Source organism: Micropterus salmoides, unplaced genomic scaffold, assembly GCF_014851395.1.
Source record: "Micropterus salmoides isolate LMB-PRFRI ecotype aquatic unplaced genomic scaffold, ASM1485139v1 Ms_hic_scaffold_23, whole genome shotgun sequence".
Lineage (NCBI taxonomy): Eukaryota > Metazoa > Chordata > Actinopteri > Centrarchiformes > Centrarchidae > Micropterus > Micropterus salmoides.
Genome location: NW_024041484.1, coordinates 7,892,823 through 7,916,653, shown reverse-complemented (window position 1 = coordinate 7,916,653; position 23,831 = coordinate 7,892,823). Strand labels below are relative to the sequence as shown.

The window sequence follows — 23,831 nt, the reverse complement described above, 5'->3', positions numbered from 1 at the left end:
GGCTACCCGTGGCATCACGTATCCACTTTAAGGTATTGTTTCTGACATTTAAGGCATTAAATGGTCTTGCACCCCCATATTTGTCTGATCTACTTTTCACCTACCGCCCTGCACGGTCTCTCAGATCAACTGAACTTGGTTTATTGTCCATCCCTCGTTTCCAGTTGTCTACAGTAGGTGGAAGGTCATTTAGTGTTAATGCTCCAAAATTATGGAATTCACTGCCCCTTTCAGTTCGAAATATTTCATCTGTGGCTACATTCAAGACACAGTTAAAAACATATCTATTTAACATGTATTTTGTTTAAATGTGACTATATGTATCCTATGTGATTGTAAGTTGTGTGTTAGTGTGTAAATGTACCATGTAAAGCGACCTTGAGCTCTTGAAAGGCGCTATATAAATAAAACTTCTTCTTCTTCTTCTTCTTCTTCATTGTTTAATGGTCTTGAATGAGACCTCCATCTTGAGACAGACAGTCATGGCAACATCCACAAAACAATCAATTTTAGTGACACCTGTAGTGATTTCCTGCAACTTTTGCTTTGGTGATTTGACACTGACTCAACTTTTAATAGCTAACACATACTATTTACAGATGGTCTAAATTATTTACAAACAGTTTGCTTCTGTGAAAATGCTTCTGTGTCATTTTCCCAGAATGCAAAGACCCTTTCATTAGTGTTAAAAGCATGTCATAAAGCAAGTCATAAAGTTTTGGTGACTGGCATCACTATTGTATGGTTTTTATGGTATGGTAGTGATGTTTGTATGGCTTGAGTAAAGTCACAGTTGTCTTCTGTAAAGATAAAGTGTAACACTGTATTGTGTACATTTCTTCCTCTCTCAATCACTTAGCAAGTTGTGATGACACAGCAGGTGGCTTGACCACCAGAAGACGCCCCCCATCAACTCTGTCACTTCTCCATCAGGACCTCATTGTTGTCAGGGGCGTCTTGCCTGGAAACTTCCATCCTTATGAATAAGTTGTCTTTTCCAGACAGCTGTCATGGAAACACACCAGGACCCTAATGGAAGCCAGATGAGCTTAGACCACAACAACAATAATTACTATGTACCTGTATACACTTTAACACAATGGGCATCTACTATTAGCTGCAGTTTTGGGCAGATGTTAGTCTAGCGGGGTTACCATGACAACTTGTAAATTTCTGTTATGGGCGCATATCCAGGAACTACTGTAGGCTATTTGTCACGATTATGTCACTGCAGGATCTCACTTAGTTTGGAAACATGTGTAGAAAATGTTTTCAAAGGTTTGAAGAATTTAGCCTGCTGCTGTTTTGTTCACTTGAAACTATTTTCAGTTAATCTTATTTACAAATTACATTTTGTATCTGTACATTTGTAATTTCTTAGTTTGTAAAGATAGTAAAACACCACAAACAAGACATTAAACATTACCCATAGGAAAGCAAGATCCAAGATGAGGTCTCATAGTTGTTTCCTTCTTTTCTCCTAGACATAAATGAGCTGCTTTTAATACCAAGGTGAGACCAAAGGCCTTTTCTCCCACTTCTCAAATTCATCTCAGGAGAGACAACCATATAAAATTTATAATTAGCAATAAATATAATAAGGATTTGAAATTAAGGGCAGTAAATGTACAAACCCCCATAAAAAGAAAATACTCAACCTCAACATTAGATGTAAGTAAAGTACTTGAGTAAAATAACCACTAAGTGGGGTCACTAAGACAAAACTGAGAAATATCTTGGAGCTTTGTTTCTGACCCACATTCTGGAGACTTAAATTACACTAATTTAAAATACTGTAGAGTTCTCATCTTTTGATCAAAGTAAGACAGAGATGGGTTTTTGCTCCTGAGGCCAATATGAGAAAACTGAGACATTTTTAGAAGAATCATGAGATCCTAGGAGTCATAGCTGAGTTTTCTTTGACCTCTTTCTCTGATCTCATGGTCCAGTGTTCAGGAGAGGTAAATTAGACTTATTTAAGATCAGTTAGAGATCTCTTGTTGTGATCAGAGTCAGACATAAATGAGATTTTATATAGTTGTTTCTCCTGAGATGAATTTGAGAAGTGGGAGAAAAGGCCTTTGGTCTCACCTTGGTATTAAAAGCAGCTCATTTATGTCTAGGAGAAAAGAAGGAAACAACTATGAGATCTGTTCTTGGATTTTGCTTTTCCTATGGGTGTTGCAAATCTCCCCTTCCACCACACCCCAAAGGTGCTCTAGTGGATTGAGATCTGGTAACTGTGGAGGCCATTGGAGTACAGTGAACTCATTGTCATGTTCAAAAAACCAGTTTGAGATGTTTTTATCTTTGTGACATGCTTTCAAGTTGTTTACACCGAATTCTGACCCTACCATCTGAATGTTGCAGCTGAAATCGAGACTCAGACCAGGAACGTTTTTCCACTCTTCTATTGTCTAGTTTTGGTGAGCCTGTGTGAATTGTAGCCTCCGTTTCCTGTTCTTAGCTGACAGGAGTGGCACCTGGTGTGATCTTGCAGCTGGAGCCCATCTGCTTCAAGGTTCGAGGTGTTCTGAGATGGTATTCTGCATACCTTGGTTGTAACGAGTGGTTATTTTCGTCCACACAACTGCTGCTCACTGGATATTTTCTCTTTTTTTAACCCTAACCCTTTTTTGGTGGAAGAGGCCAAAACTAAATTATTGAATCTTTAAAGCTGTAAAATCGGGTTCCTCCAATCACAGCTTGCGGAAAACAATAATTGGTTCCTGTAACTGTTATACAGTTACCCTCCCTTGATTCTCCAGTTTTAGTGCTCTATATAAGTGTAGACAGCTGAAATCCTACACTGCCGCTGGTTATTGTGTTCAAAAGGCTCATCTGTACTTCGTACTGAGCTGTTGTACCCATCATAAAAGTATGTCTTCCCAAGGATTTTGGTTGTAATAAATGTTTAACTGATACCTATCCAATTTGTATTGGTTCAAAGTAAAAGGTTAAGCCCCTGCCTTCATTTGATCGACTCAAACGTTTACATGGAGCACTTTCAAAGAGAGCTGAATCCATTCCTGTCAGGTGTATGAATTCAGTCAGTAGCTTAGCTGGGACTTGCATGATAAACATTTATTGGTCTCTTGAGGCCCACTTAATCTGCAGGCAAGGTTTGATGTGGGCAGGCAGTCTTTGGTCCCACTGCGGTCGGACTCGGAAAAGGATTCTGGGTCGGGGTCCCCTGCTCATGTTGTCTGCCCAAACCATTGCGCCTCATGTCTTCCCCTTGATGTGGCAGGTTTGAATGGCCCTAATAAAAATTAAGGAGATCATAAATGCAGGATGGATGCGCCATGTGTTTTGTTGGATAATGCATGTGCCCCGAAAGAATAATCCAAGTCCTTCTGCTCAGCAACTGAAGCAGTCTACATGCTTTTCATTGGAGAAGTTGTGTGTGTGACCCATTTTTACTTGGTTTTGTGTTCAATACTTAGCTGGAGTTTTATATTACTTTACTTTACTGTATGAAATAAACTAGGAAATGTATATAGTTTTTATTGGCCTGTATAGCACAACCTTTCTCTAACCTAAAGGGTCTAATAGGGTCTACTTTAGAAATATACACACAAGTTTCATGGTTTTCCCTCCCTGTTCATGACAGTGTGAGTGTATTTAAGTCCCTGACAATGTCGCGCAGAAGAACTTAGTTTGGTCAGTGTTCTTCACTTCCCATGGTTTCCTAATGCAGTTGAAGGTCACAGTTCTTCGAGATGCACCTGTTAGTATGAAAAATGGATCAAATGACTATGTGTATTTTGAGAGGGGTCTCTGTTTTAGTTTTACAGCCCACAACTTTACTGAGAAACCCACTGCGCTGCCAGCCCATCACCAAGAAGCACACAGAAAAAGTAAGCGACACGCAGCTGGTGAACATAGTGAAGCATTTAGCCGCTAAAGAGACAGATATTACAATTAGTAGAAGGGAGAGAAGAGACCCAAAACAGAACTAAAAGGAGAGTGAATACTGGATTTACATTCACCAGTTAGCCAGAAATACAATTCCATTTGAATGCTAATGTTGCTTCATTTCTGCTGGATGTGGAAATAGGCAAGAGTTTGCTAACATGTTTGCCATAACAACAGTGAAAATATCCAAAGCTGCGGTAATTGGGGGTACTCTATTAATGCCCTTTTAAGCCATAATTATCTTAATCTTATCTAATGTTCTTGGGATTAGAGTTGATTATAGCATTTATAGCCAGAAGCCGAATGTTCCCATAATGCTTAGATTTGGCAGTAAAACTGCTTGATATCTATGTTAGAGTTCCAACTTAATGTTAAATCTCTTTTTTGTGAGCTTGTAAGGATGTTTTGGTTGTGATTGGTGCTAATATGAGACAGAGGTAAAATAATCAAACCTTGTTTGGGTTTATACATATGTCAGTAATGGATACAATCCTTCTATTGTGTTGCCCTTAAGTTTTAAATGTGCACAGTGTGATCTGGAAACTTCCACTCCACCAGATGAAAGTGTTGGAATGTCACATGGAGGTGTTTTTGAAGGGATGCATGATTCACCTCAGACACGGACCTGAGCGACGATCCTATGTGACTCACTTACAACAAGCTTTGCATATCCAGCCAGAGGGAAGGGATGCGTGTGGGGGTGGATGGGCTTCCCTGAAGTATTTCCATCATGTGCCAGGCCTGGTCGTCTGGCACATTTACTGTAAATGAAGGAGCCTGTGTGTTACGAAATAAAAGCTAGACTGGTGAAATCACCCACCATGTAATTAGCTTTTTTAGCATATGACTTCTTAACGTCTTTACCACATTGGAGTCTTTTTATAGATTTCTGCTGGGAACAAAAAGCCGGGTGGTGCGCATGAAGCTGGGATTAAACAGAATGCTGAAGTTTTCCAACCAAATGAGAGCTCACGGGCGCTAAAGGCCACCGATATTATATTATAGCAGGAAGAAGCTCCAACAGAGGAATATACAAAGTGAAGGAAAAGAAGTTATTCAAATTCCAGATTCCAGATAAAAGTCACTGAATGTTTTACAAAAAATATTAAAAATTTTATATACAAACCAAGGCAAGAGTCATAAAATGTAAAAACAAACGTAATTCAAAAGTCAAAATTATTATCATCATACATATTTACAGACTGATCACTTAATCACACCAGCCTTTAAAGAGGCAATGTTTTACGTACACAGCTTGTTAACTTCTTTAAGCCTCCTCTGCTGTAGTATAAACTGTTCTACATGGGAGAAATGGTTTTAAGAAACTTTTTACACATGAGTAGATGGTACCTGATGGACCTGCAGACAGTCTGGCTACCAGTGTAAATGTTTATGAGCTGAGGCAGTGTTATGTTTGGTCTCCTCCCTGGTCTTGTAATATCAGTGACAGTGCATTTTTTGTGGTCAGTGAGTCCATCAGAAAACAACAGTGAGTGCATGGCTCTCATGTGACGCTCCGGTTTCATCAGGGGCAGAGGATGTGGTTGTCTATCCCCAACATGTTCAGCGTCTGCCGTCATTGCCACACTGATGGGAATGACTGGAAGGAATAGGTCCAGACAGAGTGGGTGGCTACAGCCCCCTCCACCCAAAACACTCCCGCGGACAGACATCCACACTGTGCTACTGCTGTGCTCCTCTCAGATACGTGCTGGACCTCAGGCATCTCATCATTGATACACACATAACTGCTGTGGAAGTTTTGCACTTCTGACCGTCCTCATTTAGCCTGTTTATGTTTGTGAAACACAATTAATTCTAAGAGTTTAGCCAAAATCGTTTGGACATTTATAGTAGCAACTTTAGGCAATGTTAGTTGGGGCAGAAGACTATAAGTTTAAACATGATACATGTGGAATATTATTTTGACAGTTATGTTTTACATCTGTCCCTTGTGAGCCCACCAACTTTACAGAAGTGCAATGCAAAATTATTATTAGTATTTTGAAATTTAGTCGCATACCCTTCATGTCGTCAGCAGTGAAAAACGTGTTGAATTTGATTGAGGCAGAATTACTGACTGTGCCCATCTAGAATATCTCACTGCTTGTGTGTGTTGTGTGTGTAAATATACACATATACACACACAGATCAGATAATAAAGCAGTACCTGCCTGAAGGCCCTTAAAATGTCTGTTGATACTGTGCTTATTGGTGCATATTCCCAAACTATTAAATTGACTCAAACCTAGGGTGACCATATGAGAATAGGTGAAATTCAGGACAGGGACTTGGGGGTGGATGTGGCATCCAGTACATTCAATTCAGTGTCAACGAACAGTAAAATGTGAAAGTCAAAACTCAACGCTAGGATTAATTCATGAAGTGTCAAAAAACACACTGTTGTATATAAGAGTGTGTAAATCATGATCCCTTTCATACAGTTTATTTAATTTCATCAGTGTGGTGCCTATCACATCTGTCTGTGCAACATACATGTCAGATCTCTTCTCCGTGGTTGCTAATCTTCCCATGTCCTCGCAACTGCAACTTCTGCTATCTTGAGCTACACTAGAAAACAAATAGTGTAGCTCAAGATAGCAAATAGGGACAAAGAACATGCACCGGAGCTTTTCTGGGCTCCTGGAGAAAATGTGTCACTCTCTGAATCAAATTGTCTACTAAGACTACCAGTGTCTTAGTAATAATTTAGTTAGTATCACTTGTAAGATTTGCATTAAAGTTGGCATTTTCCATACTACTAAATACTTCATGCATACAGTACAGCACGTTAAAGTGGATAACAAAGTGGACCTCTTCATACGTTCTCACATCCTATCTGTATTCTGGCACTTGTGAAGTGATAATGGAGACAATTAGAGTACACTTTATCTTGGCAGCGTGTCGGCCAGGCCTGTACTCTCAGAACCTGTCAACAGAAGCGGCTCACACCCTCAAGCAGCTCGATGTCTTTTCAAGTCTCTGCACAACACAAGCTGACAGGAACTTTAGGATGTACAGTCCTGTCAACTGTCGGGGAGGGTTTGGATGAAGTGATAGCAGCTGTTTAGTAGTTCCCCTCTTCTGCGCAGGTCTGAACTTATATCTGCATGCATGATCTGGCCTTATGCCTCCCGCCCGAACATCTTCTGGTACTGTGTTTATTTAATTGTGGGCTTCACCTAGAGGTGCCCACCTTGTGTAAACTTTGTTTTTTCTTACATGCCTTTGTGAAAATGCAACATGCATGAAAGCATTCTGAATTTCTAAAATGTTGAGGGGGAAAATGGGTCTTCAGCAATGTCACATCTGTCTAAAAGTATACCTGAAACCCACACTAAAGGAGCATATTATTTTAGTGCAAAACTCAAATTTTGGATGGTTATGCATAGAAATGTATGAGCAGTATTTTTATTTAACCATCAATAAATTATGCCAAAGTACTGTTTGTTCTTTATCACAATCACTGTAAATCTGACCGAAGAGCCCCTTATATAATCTGGCATTGCTGCCTAACAGCTATTAAACACAACAGAGGGGAGAGTGCTTTTGAAACTGGAAAAGTCCCTCTTAGATCACATACCATTTACAATCATATCAGTTGATTTATCAAGGGGCGTTTAAACCACAGGGAGGTTTGAAGTAATATGTTGATGTTTCACCCACTTCAGTTCTACAAACTATGAGGAATAGCATGTTTGTGGTCTGTCTGGTTTGTCCAAACCCAACCAGCGAGCTGTGGTCTTCCACCTAGCTTTCCAGAACCTCACTCTTTTGCGCAATAAACCAACATCCTTCCGACTCCACCTCATGCCTCCTAAACTGGCCGCCTTTAAATTCAGTGGAGCCAGTGCGTTTCTTTTACAAGGCCACGGTTCTGGGCACTTCATGTACACATCCAAATCAGTTGCAAAGGAAATAGTTTTCCGCTTTTGGTTGTCTCTGAATGTGGTGTTGACCACATGTATGTCTTACTGTATAGTTAGAGCACCAAGTACAGTTCTGAATGTCCCTATTGAGTGTATCATTCTTTAGTTAGCATTTGCCATGTGCCAAGAAAGCAAATACAGACTACACTACCCGCACGCGTTTATGGAAAGACTCAGGTTATCACACCAGCTAATAAGCAGATGTTGTTCTTGTCTGCAGGTTACAAGCCCTTCCTACCCCGTGGTGGTCAAGATGGGGCACGCCTACGCTGGCATGGGAAAGGTAAGTTCCTTGAAATACACAGACAAAAACACTCACACACGTTAATTAGTTCATTTATCTAATGCATTATCACCCCAAAACCAATTTTTTGCTAAGAGTTAGATGAGAGTGTTGATGTCTCTCTCATGTCTGCTATGTCTGTATGCTAAATACCATAAGTTTTAGAGGTGGTTAACCTTTGGGTAGCTGTTTCCATCTTCATGCTATGCTAAGCTTACTGTCTCCGTGTAGCTTTATACAGAGATGCTCAAAAGTCTTTGAGCTAGAGTCCAAGTCAAGTCTCAAGTCTCAAGTCTCTCGTGGTTATTACGAATGTTGTATCACCTGCTGCGTTCAATCCAGGTTGCTAATAAAACTTCATAGCTATAAGGAATACTGAGAGCACAACCATGTAATGTGCAATGCAATTAATTAAATACTGTAAGTCAATAAAACTGTGACGTTGCATAATCAACAATAAATCTGTCTGTTTTTAACTTACAGAGCACAACCATGCAGCCTAATGTACAATGTGTCTACAAGTAATGACAGCTTATAACTACTGTAAGACAACAAACCCTGTTGAATTTCAAACCCAGTGTAAAGTTAACTAAATAATACTGGTCAACAATAAAGCTGTAACATGTTTTTAACTTACAGAGCACAACCTGTGCAATGCAGTTAATGACAGCTTATAAACTACTGTAAGTCAACACAGCCTGCAGACTCTCAAACCAGTGTAACGTTAGGCTATAACTAAATAAAATGATGATCAACAATAAACCTGTAACCTCTTTCCAGCCAACGGCAATAATTAACTTGATGGCAGCCAGCGGGACGAAAATGATTACGTTAATCGACCACAACAAGTTTGGCAAGTAAACAAACGCTCATTCATCTTTTCATAACAAACGACGGTCGGGGTTAACCTCTAGTAGGTCGTAGCTGAAGCAAGAAGCAAGCTAACATTAGATGGCCAATGCTGAGCTAAACATGTTCACTCACCACATATTTGCGTTCAGCGCTTCTTTGTTTGGGTCTTGTTGTATGACGTTTTAAAGTGAAAGTTTATGATGAATGGCTCAGCAGCTGCCGGCAAGCTCATCAGACGTGTCCTAAACAATAAACATTGTTCACAAGTCCCGCGCCTCAAGTCCGAGTCGAGTCTCAAGTCTTTTGAGGACGAGTCTCAAGTTGAGTCTGAAGTCACTGTGTGTGCGACTTAAGTCGCACTCGAGTCCGAGTCTCTAACTCGAGTCTGAGTCTCTAACTCGAGTCTGAGTCTCTAACTCGAGTCTCCATCTCTGGCTTTATATTTAGAAAGTGATTTGCCAAAATGTCTAACTATTCATTTAAGCCAGGAAGACAGTAGAGGACTTTTAAAAGTCCAAATGATCATGAAAACAGTCTGTGTCACACTTGCAACAACTGACTTTTGCAGACAAGCTCACAAGTTCAGATTTCCTACCTTTACCAACTCAGGTTACAGGCTCACACTTATTTGTAAAGATTCCAGTCATGCAAATCAAACATGTGGTATTATCACGTCAGCTTTGACTGGTCTGAGGCAAGAGATCGGGAACCTAAACCCCATCTGCTCTAGTTTGTACACACTAGCGCTGTCTCTCCACGATCTTAAAAATGTGCCGTCATAATCAGGCTGTATAGTGCGTAGTGTTTACTCTCACTGAGCAAATAATCTGATTGCTCCAAAGGCAGAGGAGCTCCCAGACAGACACACTACTGACAATGTCTGAGTACAATCCACCGGACTTGTGATGTTCTCTTACACAACAGTCTGGCCGGCTAACAGTTTCAGACAATGATTATGAACATGATTGCTGCAAGGAAATAACGGTAGACAGATTTCTATCATCTCCGTTGATTACATTATGAGAGATGAACAGTCTGGAACATTTCTTTCCACATGTATTTATTTCAAGACATGGAGTTACACAACTGATACAGCAAAAAGAAGGTTCACACACTTCTCCCGAACACATCTCTCTCTCTCTCTCTCTCTCTCTCTCTCTCTCTCTCTCTCTCTCTCTCTCTCTCTCTCTCTCTCTCTCCCGCCAGTTACTTGGATTCACAGAGGAGACACTTCCTATATGTCTTTGGCCCTCGTCTGTCTGGATAGGCTTGGCTTCCTGTTCAGGAGCCAGACATGCTATAGAATTTCCCATAAGCCTCGAGGGGAACTTGGCAGGCCCTTGAAGAGCAGGACCTTGTTTAACCCCTCAGACCTCACAGAGCTCTGAGATCAGACATATGGAACATGTGGGATTGAAGTCATTGCTGTTTTGTTTGCTTTTGACAGAAAGCTGTCACTTGTCAAGTGTAAGTAAAGTAATTTGCAGTTCTAACCTATTAATTCCACATTTACTTACCCAAACACTATCTATATATTATTACACCAACTATAACGACATGTAACACTTAAGTCTAAATCACTACCACATGAATTTGTGCCTTTATCATTATTACTGTAAAGATAAATGAGTGAACAGTGATACCACCGTGAGCCACTAGGTTGACTTAAATTTCTTTACAGCACAAAACAGGAAGAGGGCACTGTTCTTCCAAAACAAGTTACTTTCAGCAGGTTTATTCTAAATTTAAAGCAAACGGCCTTAAAGCAAATACTATGTAACATAACTTTACTCTTAACAATAAAATGTTTTGTTCAGAAGCAATAAAATACACACACGCTCAATTTGATGCATTTAGGGTGTTTTGCTGCTACAGATCTGGTATGAACAGTATCTTATGGTGGCTAATGTTAGCTAACTGGATGTTGACCCTTTTCTTTATCTCACCTGTCTATCACCGGTCTTGTGTGAGTTTAGTGTGCATGCCGTGGTGCCGACAACTGCATGCACGTTGTGGTTCCTCGTGGGTCTATTTCAAGTAGCCAGCTGTTTAAAAATGCTACAATATTCTTTGTGTGGTTCATCAACGGTGATAAATTATCCGAAAGTCCTGCGAGGTGTAGACAACTTGGCACAACACCGGCGTCTCCTTCTCTTCAGCAAGTGTTCCTCTTCTGACACACACACACACACACGCACACGCTATGCTTACACATGTGCACTGACGACCAAAATGGCATGATCCTTGTTTCGCTGCGAAGCTTCGACTGTGAGATTGACAGTCAAATCAGGCTCCGCCCATCAAAGCATCAAATCTTCGACTATTGGGGGTCAGCCCTAATGTTTGTATATGCACATTTTAAAATGTGGCTACTCATTTGGCCTCTTTCATTTGACAAACATATAACATAGCCGTGTGAAGCATCTAGTTTCCCCGTTAGTTGTTTTAGACCTGTCAGGCTCTGTGTTTAAGCTATTATTTCATTTAGTCTGACCAGTGTGACATGACTTTTTCCACCAGGTGCTGCTCTTCATCTCTATGCCAGCGTTTCACCTTCTCTGGCTTACCTTTTCTCAGTTTCTGTTTGCATCGTTACGGTTTGTTTAGTTTATTCCGAGGAGTTGCGTAATTCTCTGGATGGTTTTTCGTGCGTATAGCTCAGAGCTGGACTTGCCACTAGCTATCAGGTTCTACCTCTGGAGCCAGGAGGTGAACTGTGAGTCACTTCCCCTCATTCAGTTGATTTTGTTGTTTCTACTTCTACCCGCATACTGTAAACAGGCATGGTACAGGGCTCAGCCTAAGTGCTTCAGTCATTGTTAGCAACACTCACACTATGAAAGAAGTTAGCTGAAATCACACATTTATAATAACCATGTAGCACATACCTTTATGTAATTTATAAAATAATATGATAGACAATAAACAATGATACACCTAGATTAAAATAAAAAAGGAAAAAGATGTTGATGCTGTTTTGTTGCAAACAAACACTATTGACAGAAGGACAACATAAGCCCTCTGACAGTCTGCGTGACTTTAAATTCATAAGCAATAAAAGTCACCCTTGCTCTCTGAAAATACACTCACAGGTTTTGCTGCTATAGCCTTACTTGGTCTGGTATGACCAGTAGCTAATGATACCTAATGTTAGAGAATGTCAGCAAACTTTAGATAAGTCCGAGCACTTTGACTTTTCTCTACATGTGTTGCTAATAGATTGTGTTTTATCATGTCAAACATGAACATTTCAGTGGTTTTATCGCCAAAGTAAAACAAAAATAAACACTATCACACCGGGAGACATGCTCTTTGTTTCCGGCCTGTGGTCTCATTTCATGTTCCCTAATATCTGAGGTTCTCCAGTGCAGACGCCGGAGCGTGTCCTGTATTACCGCTGAACTCATGGCTTCAACTCTAAGAGAAATAGTTCTTAAATTGAAATTATCTTCATCTTACGTGTACTTAATCAGCTTGAAATGAATTAAATATATTTTCTAGTCTGGCTTCAGAGCTTTTTATGTGGATTCCAACGATTGTTTTCATGTTATTACCCGTCAAAGTAACAGCGCTGTTTATGGGACCACTTTAACCATCAAAGCTGTCCGTCCTGCTTTTACACATTTAAATCTATGTTTATTGTTTTGTGCCATTCTCGCTCGGTTTTGCTTTATTTGTTTTCCCAGTGTCGGTTCTCTTGTTCATTGTTTGGGAGTGTTGCATGATTTTAATGGTCTTTGGGATTTCTTTGTTCCACCCGGAAAAATTGTATTTCTTCTTCTGCGGTTTTAGCACTCTTAAACACGGCGTTAAACTGTTTCCTAAGACCTCAAAAAGTGTTAATTTTAATTTGTGCTTTCCATTCTATACTCCATATTGGTCAGTGTAACAGCAACTGAACTGCTTATGCATCATCTATGGCACAAGTTATTTCTTTTATGATGATCTAGCTGTTAGATAGTACTATAATCCTTCTGACTGTTTAAGTTTAAACTGCAATTTGTATCCCCGTGTTCGACAACATCAGACCTTGAGTCATGCAGTACTGTATATTAGCATCTGAGGCAAAACTAGTGTACACCCCTAGAAAGGAAACAAAGCCTACTTTACAAGGTCAGTTTCTTGAAAATGATGATGATGCAATTTGTAGTTCACTTTATGCTACAAAGCAAATTATATATATACAAAAATTATAAACAAAAATGATTGTGAGTTAATAAGCATTACATTCACTAAGTTCACTTAAACTCACCGACGAGTTAAAACCCCAGAGGTAAAGACAGGGCTTCCTGGTTTCTCCATCTGGTTTGTCTTTTTTCATGATGGCACCTCACCGTTCCTACCACTTCCACTGTGTAGAACTGTGATGATACCAGTGAGAGGTCTGGTGATGACTGAGTGGAAGCTCTGGCCTGAATCATTTTGCATCTTAGACACTGAGCTCTGAAAGTCTGCCATACATTAAAGCTGCTGATTAATGTTTGTTTGCCAAGATGCCCCATTTCCCATGAACTGATGGAATACACCTCATAAATCTGTGTGTCAACATAGTTAAATAAGATTTAAAAAAATAGCCCCACCTACAGAAACATTATCCATAGAAAATCCAAAGAAGAAGACATCAGAGTAAGGCTGTTGAAATGACAGGTGACCCCTGGGAATTGTAGTGAGGATGCCAGTAAGAGCTCTTGTATCCAAGATGGAATGTAGATAAATAAATGGTCTTGCAGACTTCCACTGAGGGCCAAAATGTTGTTCCCTTCCTATGCTACAATGTCACACATCATCAATTAGTAATTATCTTAAAGTTATAGTGTAAATACCTTTGAGTTTTATGTAAGAGCCATGTTTTGTGTTGATTGGTTCCCATTGCGTCATTTCCACTCAGTCTGTGTCCACAGTCTAACAGTCTAATCACTTGATGGGGGTGAGGTGACGTAGTTCACAGCCGCCCCTGGCAAAGTTTCCATCCAGGGACCCTTTATTATCCCGCCAGCGTACAAGTGTGAAATTCCTGTGGGATTTTAAGCAGCTACTGCCAGCTTTGACTGCACACATTTTAATTATCCGCTCACTAACGAGTGGCGTCTCTCCCACAGATCAAAGTTGAAAACCAACAGGACTTCCAGGACATCACCAGCGTGGTGGCTCTGGCCGGGACCTATGCCACCACCGAGCCCTACGTCCAGTCCAAGTATGATATCCGCATCCAGAAGATTGGTAACAACTACAAAGCTTACATGTAAGATGTTTTGCATCATACGTTCGACACATTTGATGTACAGATTACAGATGTAGTGAAGCTACCCATAAAGTTTTGCACACTTTCACATCAGATATTCACCGTTCTTGTCAGAATGGAAAATCCTCTGAAACAGTATTTAAACCATCATTAAACAGCACATAGTAAATACTGTAGTTCCAGGAACTATGGAGCACACACAGGAACTCACACAGGAACTGCACATTTTTGTTTCCCTCGATTTGAAAAACCATGAAGATGGGACAGATTAGTCTAAACTCTAAAACTCTCCAGAAAGTTGTATTTTTGTTTTGTTCAATCTTACTGAACCAAAAATGCCCAACCGAGGTAAAGGCCAAGATAGGCAGGAATAACAAAAACAACAGAAAACAGGTCACATAAAATATTTCACATAATCATCCATTAGAGACCAGCACTCATTACTCAGTTAGTAAGACTTTGTTGCTTGCAAGTTGTGCTAGTTACCAGACTCATGTTAAAGTATAATAAATAGTTCAAGAATCACTATTAGATTCTGAGATGTCTGTACTCTCACAAAGTCATGGTCCCATTCCTCTTTCAAACCCACACACCCATTTGGAAACAAGACGCCGTGTTCTGTGAAGTCCTCCGGGCATATAGCGACAAAGAATAAGAGTCAACACCCTCTTAACTTTCAAGTCTCCAAACAATTACTTGACCAAAAGCAGGGGAACAGAGTAGCCAAGCCTTATCTCATCTTGTTTCCCCTGGCCTCACCATGATAGCATGTCTTTAAATGGCTCTGACACAAACATAATGTAGGTGTGGATGGCAATAATCATCACTGATGGACTGACGATAGCTTCTCCCATGAGCTTTTCTGTTGTGCTACACAAGCTTGTGAGGGCATCAGTCTTTGGTGGAGCATTATAGCTTTTTGACTGGAGGCAGGTTGATTCATTTGTTGATGTTTTCTTTGATTTGCAGGAGAACGTCCATCTCTGGGAACTGGAAGGCCAACACAGGATCTGCCATGTTGGAACAGATTGCAATGACTGACAGGTGGTTTGACTCAGAGATACTGTGGGAAAATTCTGATACAAAATACTTTTGTATATGTTTTACCTTCCAATACATCTGTCTTCTTGCTAAATCTCACATATATGTTAGAGTTCAAATTTATTTGTAACTGTGAGCCTTGTTAAGTCCAATTTACCCTTCATGATATATCCAGATTATTGGGTCTTTAATGATTGGTTTATCAGTTATTTGTGTCAATGTGTTATAGATACCGGATGTGGGTGGACTCCTGTGCTGAGATGTTTGGTGGCCTAGATGTCTGTGCAGTGAAGGCTGTCCACGGAAAAGACGGCAACGACTATATCATTGAGGTTGGTTTGTTTTCAGAATGACAATGATAGCAGGAGGATAGACACTAATATTTTGCACCTTTTGTGTATCTTGGAACCAAACACAAATATTTAATAGAATAATTGAAATTTCATCAAAATGGATTGGATGGATTTTTACTAAGGCTGCACCTGTTGAGTTAAAGGTGGGGCGCTAGACAGAAAACATTTGGAATGTTAGTAGGATCTCATGCCAGTCCAGTGTAAACGTTACTTTGGATTCAGTCTCCTGCAGATAATACTTTTCATATCATGGTGAAAGTCAACAGGGAAAGGCGTTGCCAGACTTGATGGTACATGATCAGCCTTGAAAGAATGATTAGTCTGTAGACCAAACACAGGCAGGAGAATGAAAACAACATCAGGAGTCAGCGGTCGACTCTCTGCGTTCACCACCAGCACCGCCTGTTTATTTTGAGTCCACTGGTAAAGTGCAGTTTCCACTTTGTAGACAAATAAAATGGCTGGGGCATGACCTGACACAACTAATTTGGTTGAGGTTTGGGGTTTCATGTGAAAGAGGTTACTCATAGTAATGAAACCATAGAGACCCTGTCTCTGCAGTTTTCACCAAGTATAGGAGTATTTTAGCATATTGTAGCTAATTGTTTTGGTTTTACAGCCCATATCTTTACTGTTTTGGTTCAGCCTCACTGCTGTCATTAGTGTTGTTTCTAAACACAGCAGGCAATTTTGAGCTCTGATAAACCTGCTGCACAATAGCTGCCAGCACCAAATAGCAAACAGAAAAACTGCTAAAGGAGACCAAACCTCAACTCTGTTTCCAGCCACCCCTGGCAGCTGTTTTCAGCAAAAAAACACTGTATGCTACCTGTCCAGCATCAAAGGGAACACAAAGTTAGCAACTAGCTTGGGAACACAGTAGGACATTTACATGCTGAAGAGCTAGATATTCCCCTCAAAGACCAAAAAAGTACTAAAAGTGGACGGAAAATTTATGTTGCTTTGTTGGATGTGTAAAAATTCAACTAACATGTTCGCTAACAATGTGATGATGTCACATTGCTATTTACAGCTTGTTTCCATTGGCCCGAGAGGCCAGAAAAAATCTGTGTTTAGTTATGAAGGCAAAAAGTTTCCTAATATTCAACAATTATACAGGAAGAAAAGTATCATAGAAGAGGCACAGGAACCAATTTCAAGCTCTACATGAGCTTAAAATAGACTTAAATGCAACTCAGCAACAAGATGGTTGAGTTTTGAGTTGGGGGCATGACTTATTAAGTGGGCATATCAGTCTACTGTCAGTACTGTTGTCACCTTCTCCACTGCCATAAAAACTGTTCAGGCAGATTCAGCACTGTTTTATGGAGGTCATTGCAAAACAGGAAATCAGTAGCCGAGAGGAGCCGTAACATTGCCTTCAAAAGTCCTCACACAGGATTGCCTGATGATACACCACAAAAGAGGATGATATGTTGGGAAATTTTCCTTCAAGGATTATGCCCAGGGGAAAAGCAGGACATATGGTTCATCTGTTATCAGTTTTGTTTTTAGAAATGTCTCCTATGTCTTCAAATCTGAGGAAACAGGACCTTCTGACTCTTCTGCTGTCCCCATATTTAGATTGAGACCATGACATCACACTATCTCAGGAAATATCTACCAGCTCCCCAGAGAGGTGTAGTCTTGGAGCCGGACTGTTTGGACAGAGAAACTGGTGACACAGTGGAGTAACAATGTTCTCTGACGAGCTCAACACTTCCTCCTCCTCATCTCCTCCTGCTCTATCTAGCTCTCTCTCTCTCTCTCTCTCCAACCCTTCAGCATGATGGAATTCAATTAACCGCGACACGGAAGAGCTGTCGGTCCATCAATCTGTTTTTTGCTCCAGACAAAGACATCAGCCATGATACCTCTCCCTAATGAAAAGTAATGAGCTGCTCAGAGGCACTTCATTAACAGGTTGCTACGGCTGGTATTAACCTGAAGCAAGCTCCAGCTTTCTGTCACTTCACTGAAAAAGTCTACAGACAATGGAGGTTGCTACGACAGCTGTGACATCACGCAACATCATGACACAGTACAGCTTAATGTAAAATGACATGATAGTGATTATAAAACAACAACAATAAGACCACACTGTAAGAAACCTACTGTGAAATTCATAGTAAATAACTGGCAGCAATTGACCAGAAACTTACTGTAAAACAAATTACAGTAAATAACTGGCAGAAATTGACCAGAAACTTACTGTAAACAAATCACAGTAAATAACTGGCAGTAATTGACCAGTAACTTACTGTAAACCAGTCACAGTAAATAACTGGCAGCAATTGACCAGTAACTTACTATAAAACAAATCACAGTAAATAACTGGCAGCAATTGACCAGTAACTTACTATAAAACAAATCACAGTAAATAACTGGCAGCAATTGACCAGAAACTTACTGTAAACAAATCACAGTAAATAACTGGCAGTAATTGACCAGTAACTTACTGTAAACCAGTCACAGTAAATAACTGGCAGCAATTGACCAGTAACTTACTATAAAACAAATCACAGTAAATAACTGGCAGCAATTGACCAGTAACTTACTATAAAACAAATCACAGTAAATAACTGGCAGCAATTGACCAGTAACTTACTATAAAACAAATCACAGTAAATAACTGGCAGCAATTGACCAGTAACTTACTGTAAGACAAATTACAGTAAATAACTGGCAGCAATTGACCAGAAACTTACTGTAAAACAAATCACAGTAAATAACTGGCAACAATTGACCAGAAACTTACTGTAAAACAAATCACAGTAAATAACTGGCAACAATTGACCAGAAACTTACTTTAAAACTAATCACAGTAAATAACTGGCAACAATTGACCAGAAACTTACTGTAAAACAAATCACAGTAAATAACTGGCAGCAATTGACCAGTAACTTACTGTGGATTTCACAGGCATTTTTTACAGTGCAGCTTATAAAGTATAATGCATTTGTACAGGTTAGACTAGGCATTTATTCATTACTTATAATTATCCAATAATAACACATTCTGTTAGGGGTCATTCTGTAATTTGTACTTTAATGAATGCAGGAATGCTGTATTTTTATACTGCAGGATTGCTACTTTTACTGAAATAAAATATTTTAATACTCTTTCACCACTGCTGTCATACCATATATCAATATATGATCTGTGATATGACATGGCATGATTAAATGGCACGTGATACACGGGTTTGGCACACGAGATGAACAGAAAGTGGCAACATGGAAAAGGATTTTTTTATTTTATGAGGCCTTTAAACCATTACAAACAAATGATGTAATTGAGACGACATACTTTGACATGACTCAATACCATGACATGATTTTACTTGACAAATGACACTCAAGACACAGCATAACATGACAATCATGATATGATAATCGCCGGAGCTATTTGAATGATACAGACAGAGATAAAGAGGTGAAAGGAGGCACATTAAGTAGGGTTAAGGATACACAGTATACTTAATAAGATAAACTCAGATGGGATATCCATAAGCTTTTTTTATTTTTAACCTTAAGTGAATCATAATAATCATTCAGCTGATTCAGAGGGTAGGAATGCAAATGTTGCTATCTTAAAGCTAAATTTCCTTCCCATCCCTGTACCGCGACTGCACCATCATTTCTGAATGAGGACATTTCACATGATGTGCTCTGTGAACTTTCCCATGCAGCGGGATATATGGTCCAGACAGAACACTGTGCAGCTCAATAAAAGTACTGAATAACACCTCTATGTTCCAGTGCTGAAAAGGCCAGTTGCAGCTCCAGTCTTCTGCTAGATGACTCTGTATCCTAATAAATCAACAGGGTGGATCCCAGCTCTGCTTGCCACCACACACCGTTTGAAGTGGGGTATGGCGGTCGCCTGCCAGGCCTCTGCTCAGTCCCCTGTGGTAATGACTGAACTGGCCAAAACACCGTGCAACGCCCCACCTCACCACCAAATCCTCGCCAAGAGGCTGGAAGGGCTTTAAAGGGTTCTCTGGATAGTGGTTCTGTACAGAACAGTATGAACCCAAATGGTTAGATCTCAACTACTCAGAAAAATCTAAAGAAAGAAATAAAAAAAACATAAGAATAAAAACACAGTTTGGATTTTAAATGTTTTTTCTATACTCCGGATTCCCTGGATTTATGACGCTGAAGAATGCGTGAAACTAAATTTAAATTTTACTTTGATGTGTTTCCACATGAAACATGATGTTGGGAGAGGATTTACCATCAGGAAGGGCTTAACTAAAGGGACCTGACTGAGAACTGATAAAGGATGACTTGGCTGGGTCATACCAAAATCATCAGTCATGTTTTATTGGATAGAACTTACTGCATATTTTTCAAAAACAGTAAAACAATATATTGTGGAATTTCAGCAGATTTTTTAATTGTTCTTTAATTGACCCTTTGCTTAGCCACGCCCCCATTACTTACATGCTTTTTGTTCTTCCACTGCACTTATGCAGTTTACAATAATAATTGTGGCATATTTACCATCACATTTCATAGTAATTTTTGAAACAATGGGTTCTTGATTTCAGACCGAGGTAGACAAAAGCAGCAAATTTGCCAGGTGAGATGCCACTCACTGGTAGATTTTATCAGCTGTAGTTATCTGGCTAATTAAGCTAACATTAGCTCTTAGTTAGTTAGTTGAAAACGCTGTCTATGGCAGATTTGTTAATGTTTGTAACTGCTTGGCTGCTTAGCATAAATACTTTGATGTATTTTCAAACAGTATGTTTTTGTTTAAAGTTACCCAAGAAAAGGCATTGAGAATGAGGATTATATATAGTCAGTATAGACTGTATGACTGTATATACAGTTATATCATCCAGGACCAGCTTTTGGTTTTGTAATGTTGCCCAGATAAAACAAAACATCTGAAGACGCCACCATGTGATTGGCATTTTTAACAGTTCCTTTTTATAGAATAAACAATTATTTGATTAAGTGTAAAAAATCGTTGTGGCAGCCCTGCAAGTTCTGCATGGTTCTGTAGATATATAGATCATCTGTAGAACAGTGTGAAACAAGCCTTAAGCGTAAATTTTTTATTTCTATATGGACATTTTTTTTAAACAACAACATTAGCTACAACAGGTGCCAGGCTCTTTGTGTACATCAGCAGTGTCTTGTACCATCAAAAGTAACAAGATTTCAATCCAACAAAATACCAACCACACCACATGAATTGTGTGTTTATAAGTTTCCAAACTAGTTTGCCTGGAATTGCTCTTGAGGGACCAAGCGATCAAGTTTTTTAAAATTGAATTTAACTGATGCCACTAATTAAAGCAAACTACTACCAGAGAAAAGGGAAAGCTCGTTTAGTGAAATTAACTGGTGCAGTGTTTGTTTGCAATGGGATCCCTGCACGCTCTCTGCAGCACGTGGTTGGGCTCTGCTTGGCGTACACTGTGTACATGAGTATCGGCACATGGGTGCAGCCAGTGGCTGGGGCGCGGTGCTGCAGCCCCATCCACGACGCTGAAAATCTGCATCCAAGCCAGCAGTGCCAGCAGCCACACTTCTCTGCTCCTGTTTGTTTTGGTCCTCAGGGAGGAGTCTCTGAGGCCCATGTGCTCTGTGGTTCTGCAGTACACGTGTATGTGCATGTGAGCTCAAGTGGTGGGAAAGTTTTTTTTTCTTTGAGGTTAATTATTTGTGTATGGCAGTGGATGTGGTCTGTGCTCTTCCAAGTCATACCCGGGGCAACATAATATTTACAAATGGAGTCACCATGGACAGATTATGAGACAACGGGCCCCTGGGCACAGACATGTAAAAGACCCCCCCCCCCCCATCCATCCTACAAAAGAGCAAGACCCTGGGCCAGTGCCCAGTAGGCCCGTTCAGAAATCCATCCATGGGAATCCCATTTTATCTCCTGCTCACTAAAATATTTAAATTTAATCATTTTTGCCCTGCAGAGGTTGGCACAGAAAAATAGCAGATAGTTTGAAAGGAGAGATCTTTGTGTTCAAATATACGTATAATATAAATCAGGAAATTGAAGCGATATCTCATGTCAAGCTGCACATGCACAATAACCTAATAAAGCTTCTCTTTTTACTTTGGTTCATGTGATTTAATATCAGAGAGGACTCAGGGGCTAATGACTTTTGAGGATTTTAAAAGAAAAGCGCAAACATCAGACATCCTCTGTTACCCTGTTTTTGTAAATTTTACGCCCCTCTGCAGGGTCTCAAAACCCTGACTACACACTGCTGAGCTACTCTACAGTGGTGGTGCATCTCTGTTGGAGAATGTAGTAGGACAGATCCAGGCCAAGGGGCTTTCTGAGGAGTATGATGCATGGGAACAAACAGAATAGTCAGTGTCATGCTCAGTGCATCCGGTAGTAAATTGTATTTCAGGCCAGCAGAGTGCTGTATAGCTTATATTGTCTGAGATCTCTGTAAAATGACTCATCATTGCTGGCAAAGACCACAGAGTCCATCATCAATGTCATTATTTGGGGTCTGAGCACTTATAAGAGATATACCACTGCCATCTAGTGGAGGATTGATTAAGTTCAATTTCTGTGGCCATACAGGAACCTGATTGGCCGTTTTTCTGTCTCTGTAGGTGATGGACAGCTCCATGCCTCTGATTGGTGAGCATGTGGAGGAAGATAAACAGCTGATAACAGAGCTGGTCATCAACAAGATGGCCCACGTGCTGCTGGGAGTTTCCACACCTCAGCCCTCCTCTGTCAAGGTACATCAGTACATTACGTCTGATATATTACCTTTATACTGCTATTAGAAGTACTACAGTAACTACAGCTAATGCTGTTAACAGTACACTTGATAAATAAAACTGCTATCATAAAACAATGCATTCTTGTACTACTATAACAAACCACTATTATTTACCACTGCTTCTACCATTATTGATATTTCTGCTGTTACTATTACTACTATGGCTACTTATAGTATTGCTACTAATATTAGTACACCTGTTAATATAAATGAATGGGCATCAGCTTTGATCATGCTATCCAGTTCTTCTTAAAACATCCACGGTGTTGAGAGGGGATTAAACATGTTATAAAGCAAGGCCCTTCCTGTGATTACTAATGTTTCTGTCTTTGAATAAAAGTTGTCTTGTCAAATTAACTATTTATGTAAATATTAATTATATTATTAAAGAAGGATTAAATAAAACTTACATTTAGTACAGGTACAGCTAAACTAATTAAATCAAATGAGAAAAACCCCAGTATTATACATGTAACTTCTGCTAATGTTCTTGCTGCTGTTATTTTACCATGACCATGAAGGTATTGTATTGTCATTATACATGTTGTTTGATGAGCCTTAATTGCAGCATAAAAGTCAAAGATCTCTGTGTGCACTTTCAGGCGTTAGCTACAGAAACAAGCAGCTTAATTGGTCTTGAAGATGAAGCTGAAGTCCATTTCATGTTTTATTGCTCATTATATTATGATTTTAGGACTTAAGTTATAAGTTCTTTGTTTGGAATGCAATGTAGGAAGTAATGTTCATATCTGACAAATACTTCCCCACTGTGCTGGCCACTAGTACGTGCATGACTCAAAAAAGACTCTTTGTCCTTTCATCCACAGACCACACAGCCCAGACGAGGTAAGAGACACTTCTTGTTTGTTTATCAATGTAGAGTAGCGGCTGCAGCAGTGTAATGTTAAAGTAAAATGTCTGATCTACTTGTAATTTTTGTGTACCTACTGCAGGGGGACACCGCTCTGCTTCCGGCTCTCCATCCCAGTCGGCCCAGGGTACACCTCAGCGAGCCCGGTCAGCCACCACATCACCGAGCCAGGCCTTCCAGCCCGGTCCCATCCCTGCCTCCTCCGGGCCTGGAGCTCAGAAACAGTCACCCAGCTGAAGTAAGTCCACACTGGGGTCCCATTAATAGCACAATATAATGACTTTAATTTTGACTATTTAAAGTATTAAATTTTACTCTTCTCAAATGTCATTAGTTATGCTAATAATGATTTACTTTAGATACTAGTACTGCATGTTGCTGCTACAGCAGACAAAACTACACTAAAGGCATGGTCACATTACATCTCTGTTTAACAAAATCCACACTCTGATGTCACGTTTCTGATGCAAGTAATAAATAAACAGTGATCAGAGCAATCGCAAATAATACAAACAGCAGTAAAAAGGGATGTTGTTTGGCTGCAGTGAGTGTAAGGACAGT

General features: G+C 39.9%; 1 protein-coding gene across 1 annotated transcript in view; it reads left to right on the top strand.

The window, feature by feature from the left end:
* The window catches only part of LOC119918271 (synapsin-3-like), a 110,421-nt gene that overhangs the window by 85,404 nt on the left and 1,186 nt on the right, over positions 1-23,831 (top strand). The window contains 7 exon segments of the mRNA XM_038738917.1: positions 8,068-8,130; positions 14,082-14,224; positions 15,194-15,268; positions 15,495-15,597; positions 22,224-22,355; positions 23,227-23,245; positions 23,353-23,508. Coding sequence (XP_038594845.1) covers positions 8,068-8,130; positions 14,082-14,224; positions 15,194-15,268; positions 15,495-15,597; positions 22,224-22,355; positions 23,227-23,245; positions 23,353-23,507 — 690 coding nt within the window. The 3' untranslated portion in view covers position 23,508.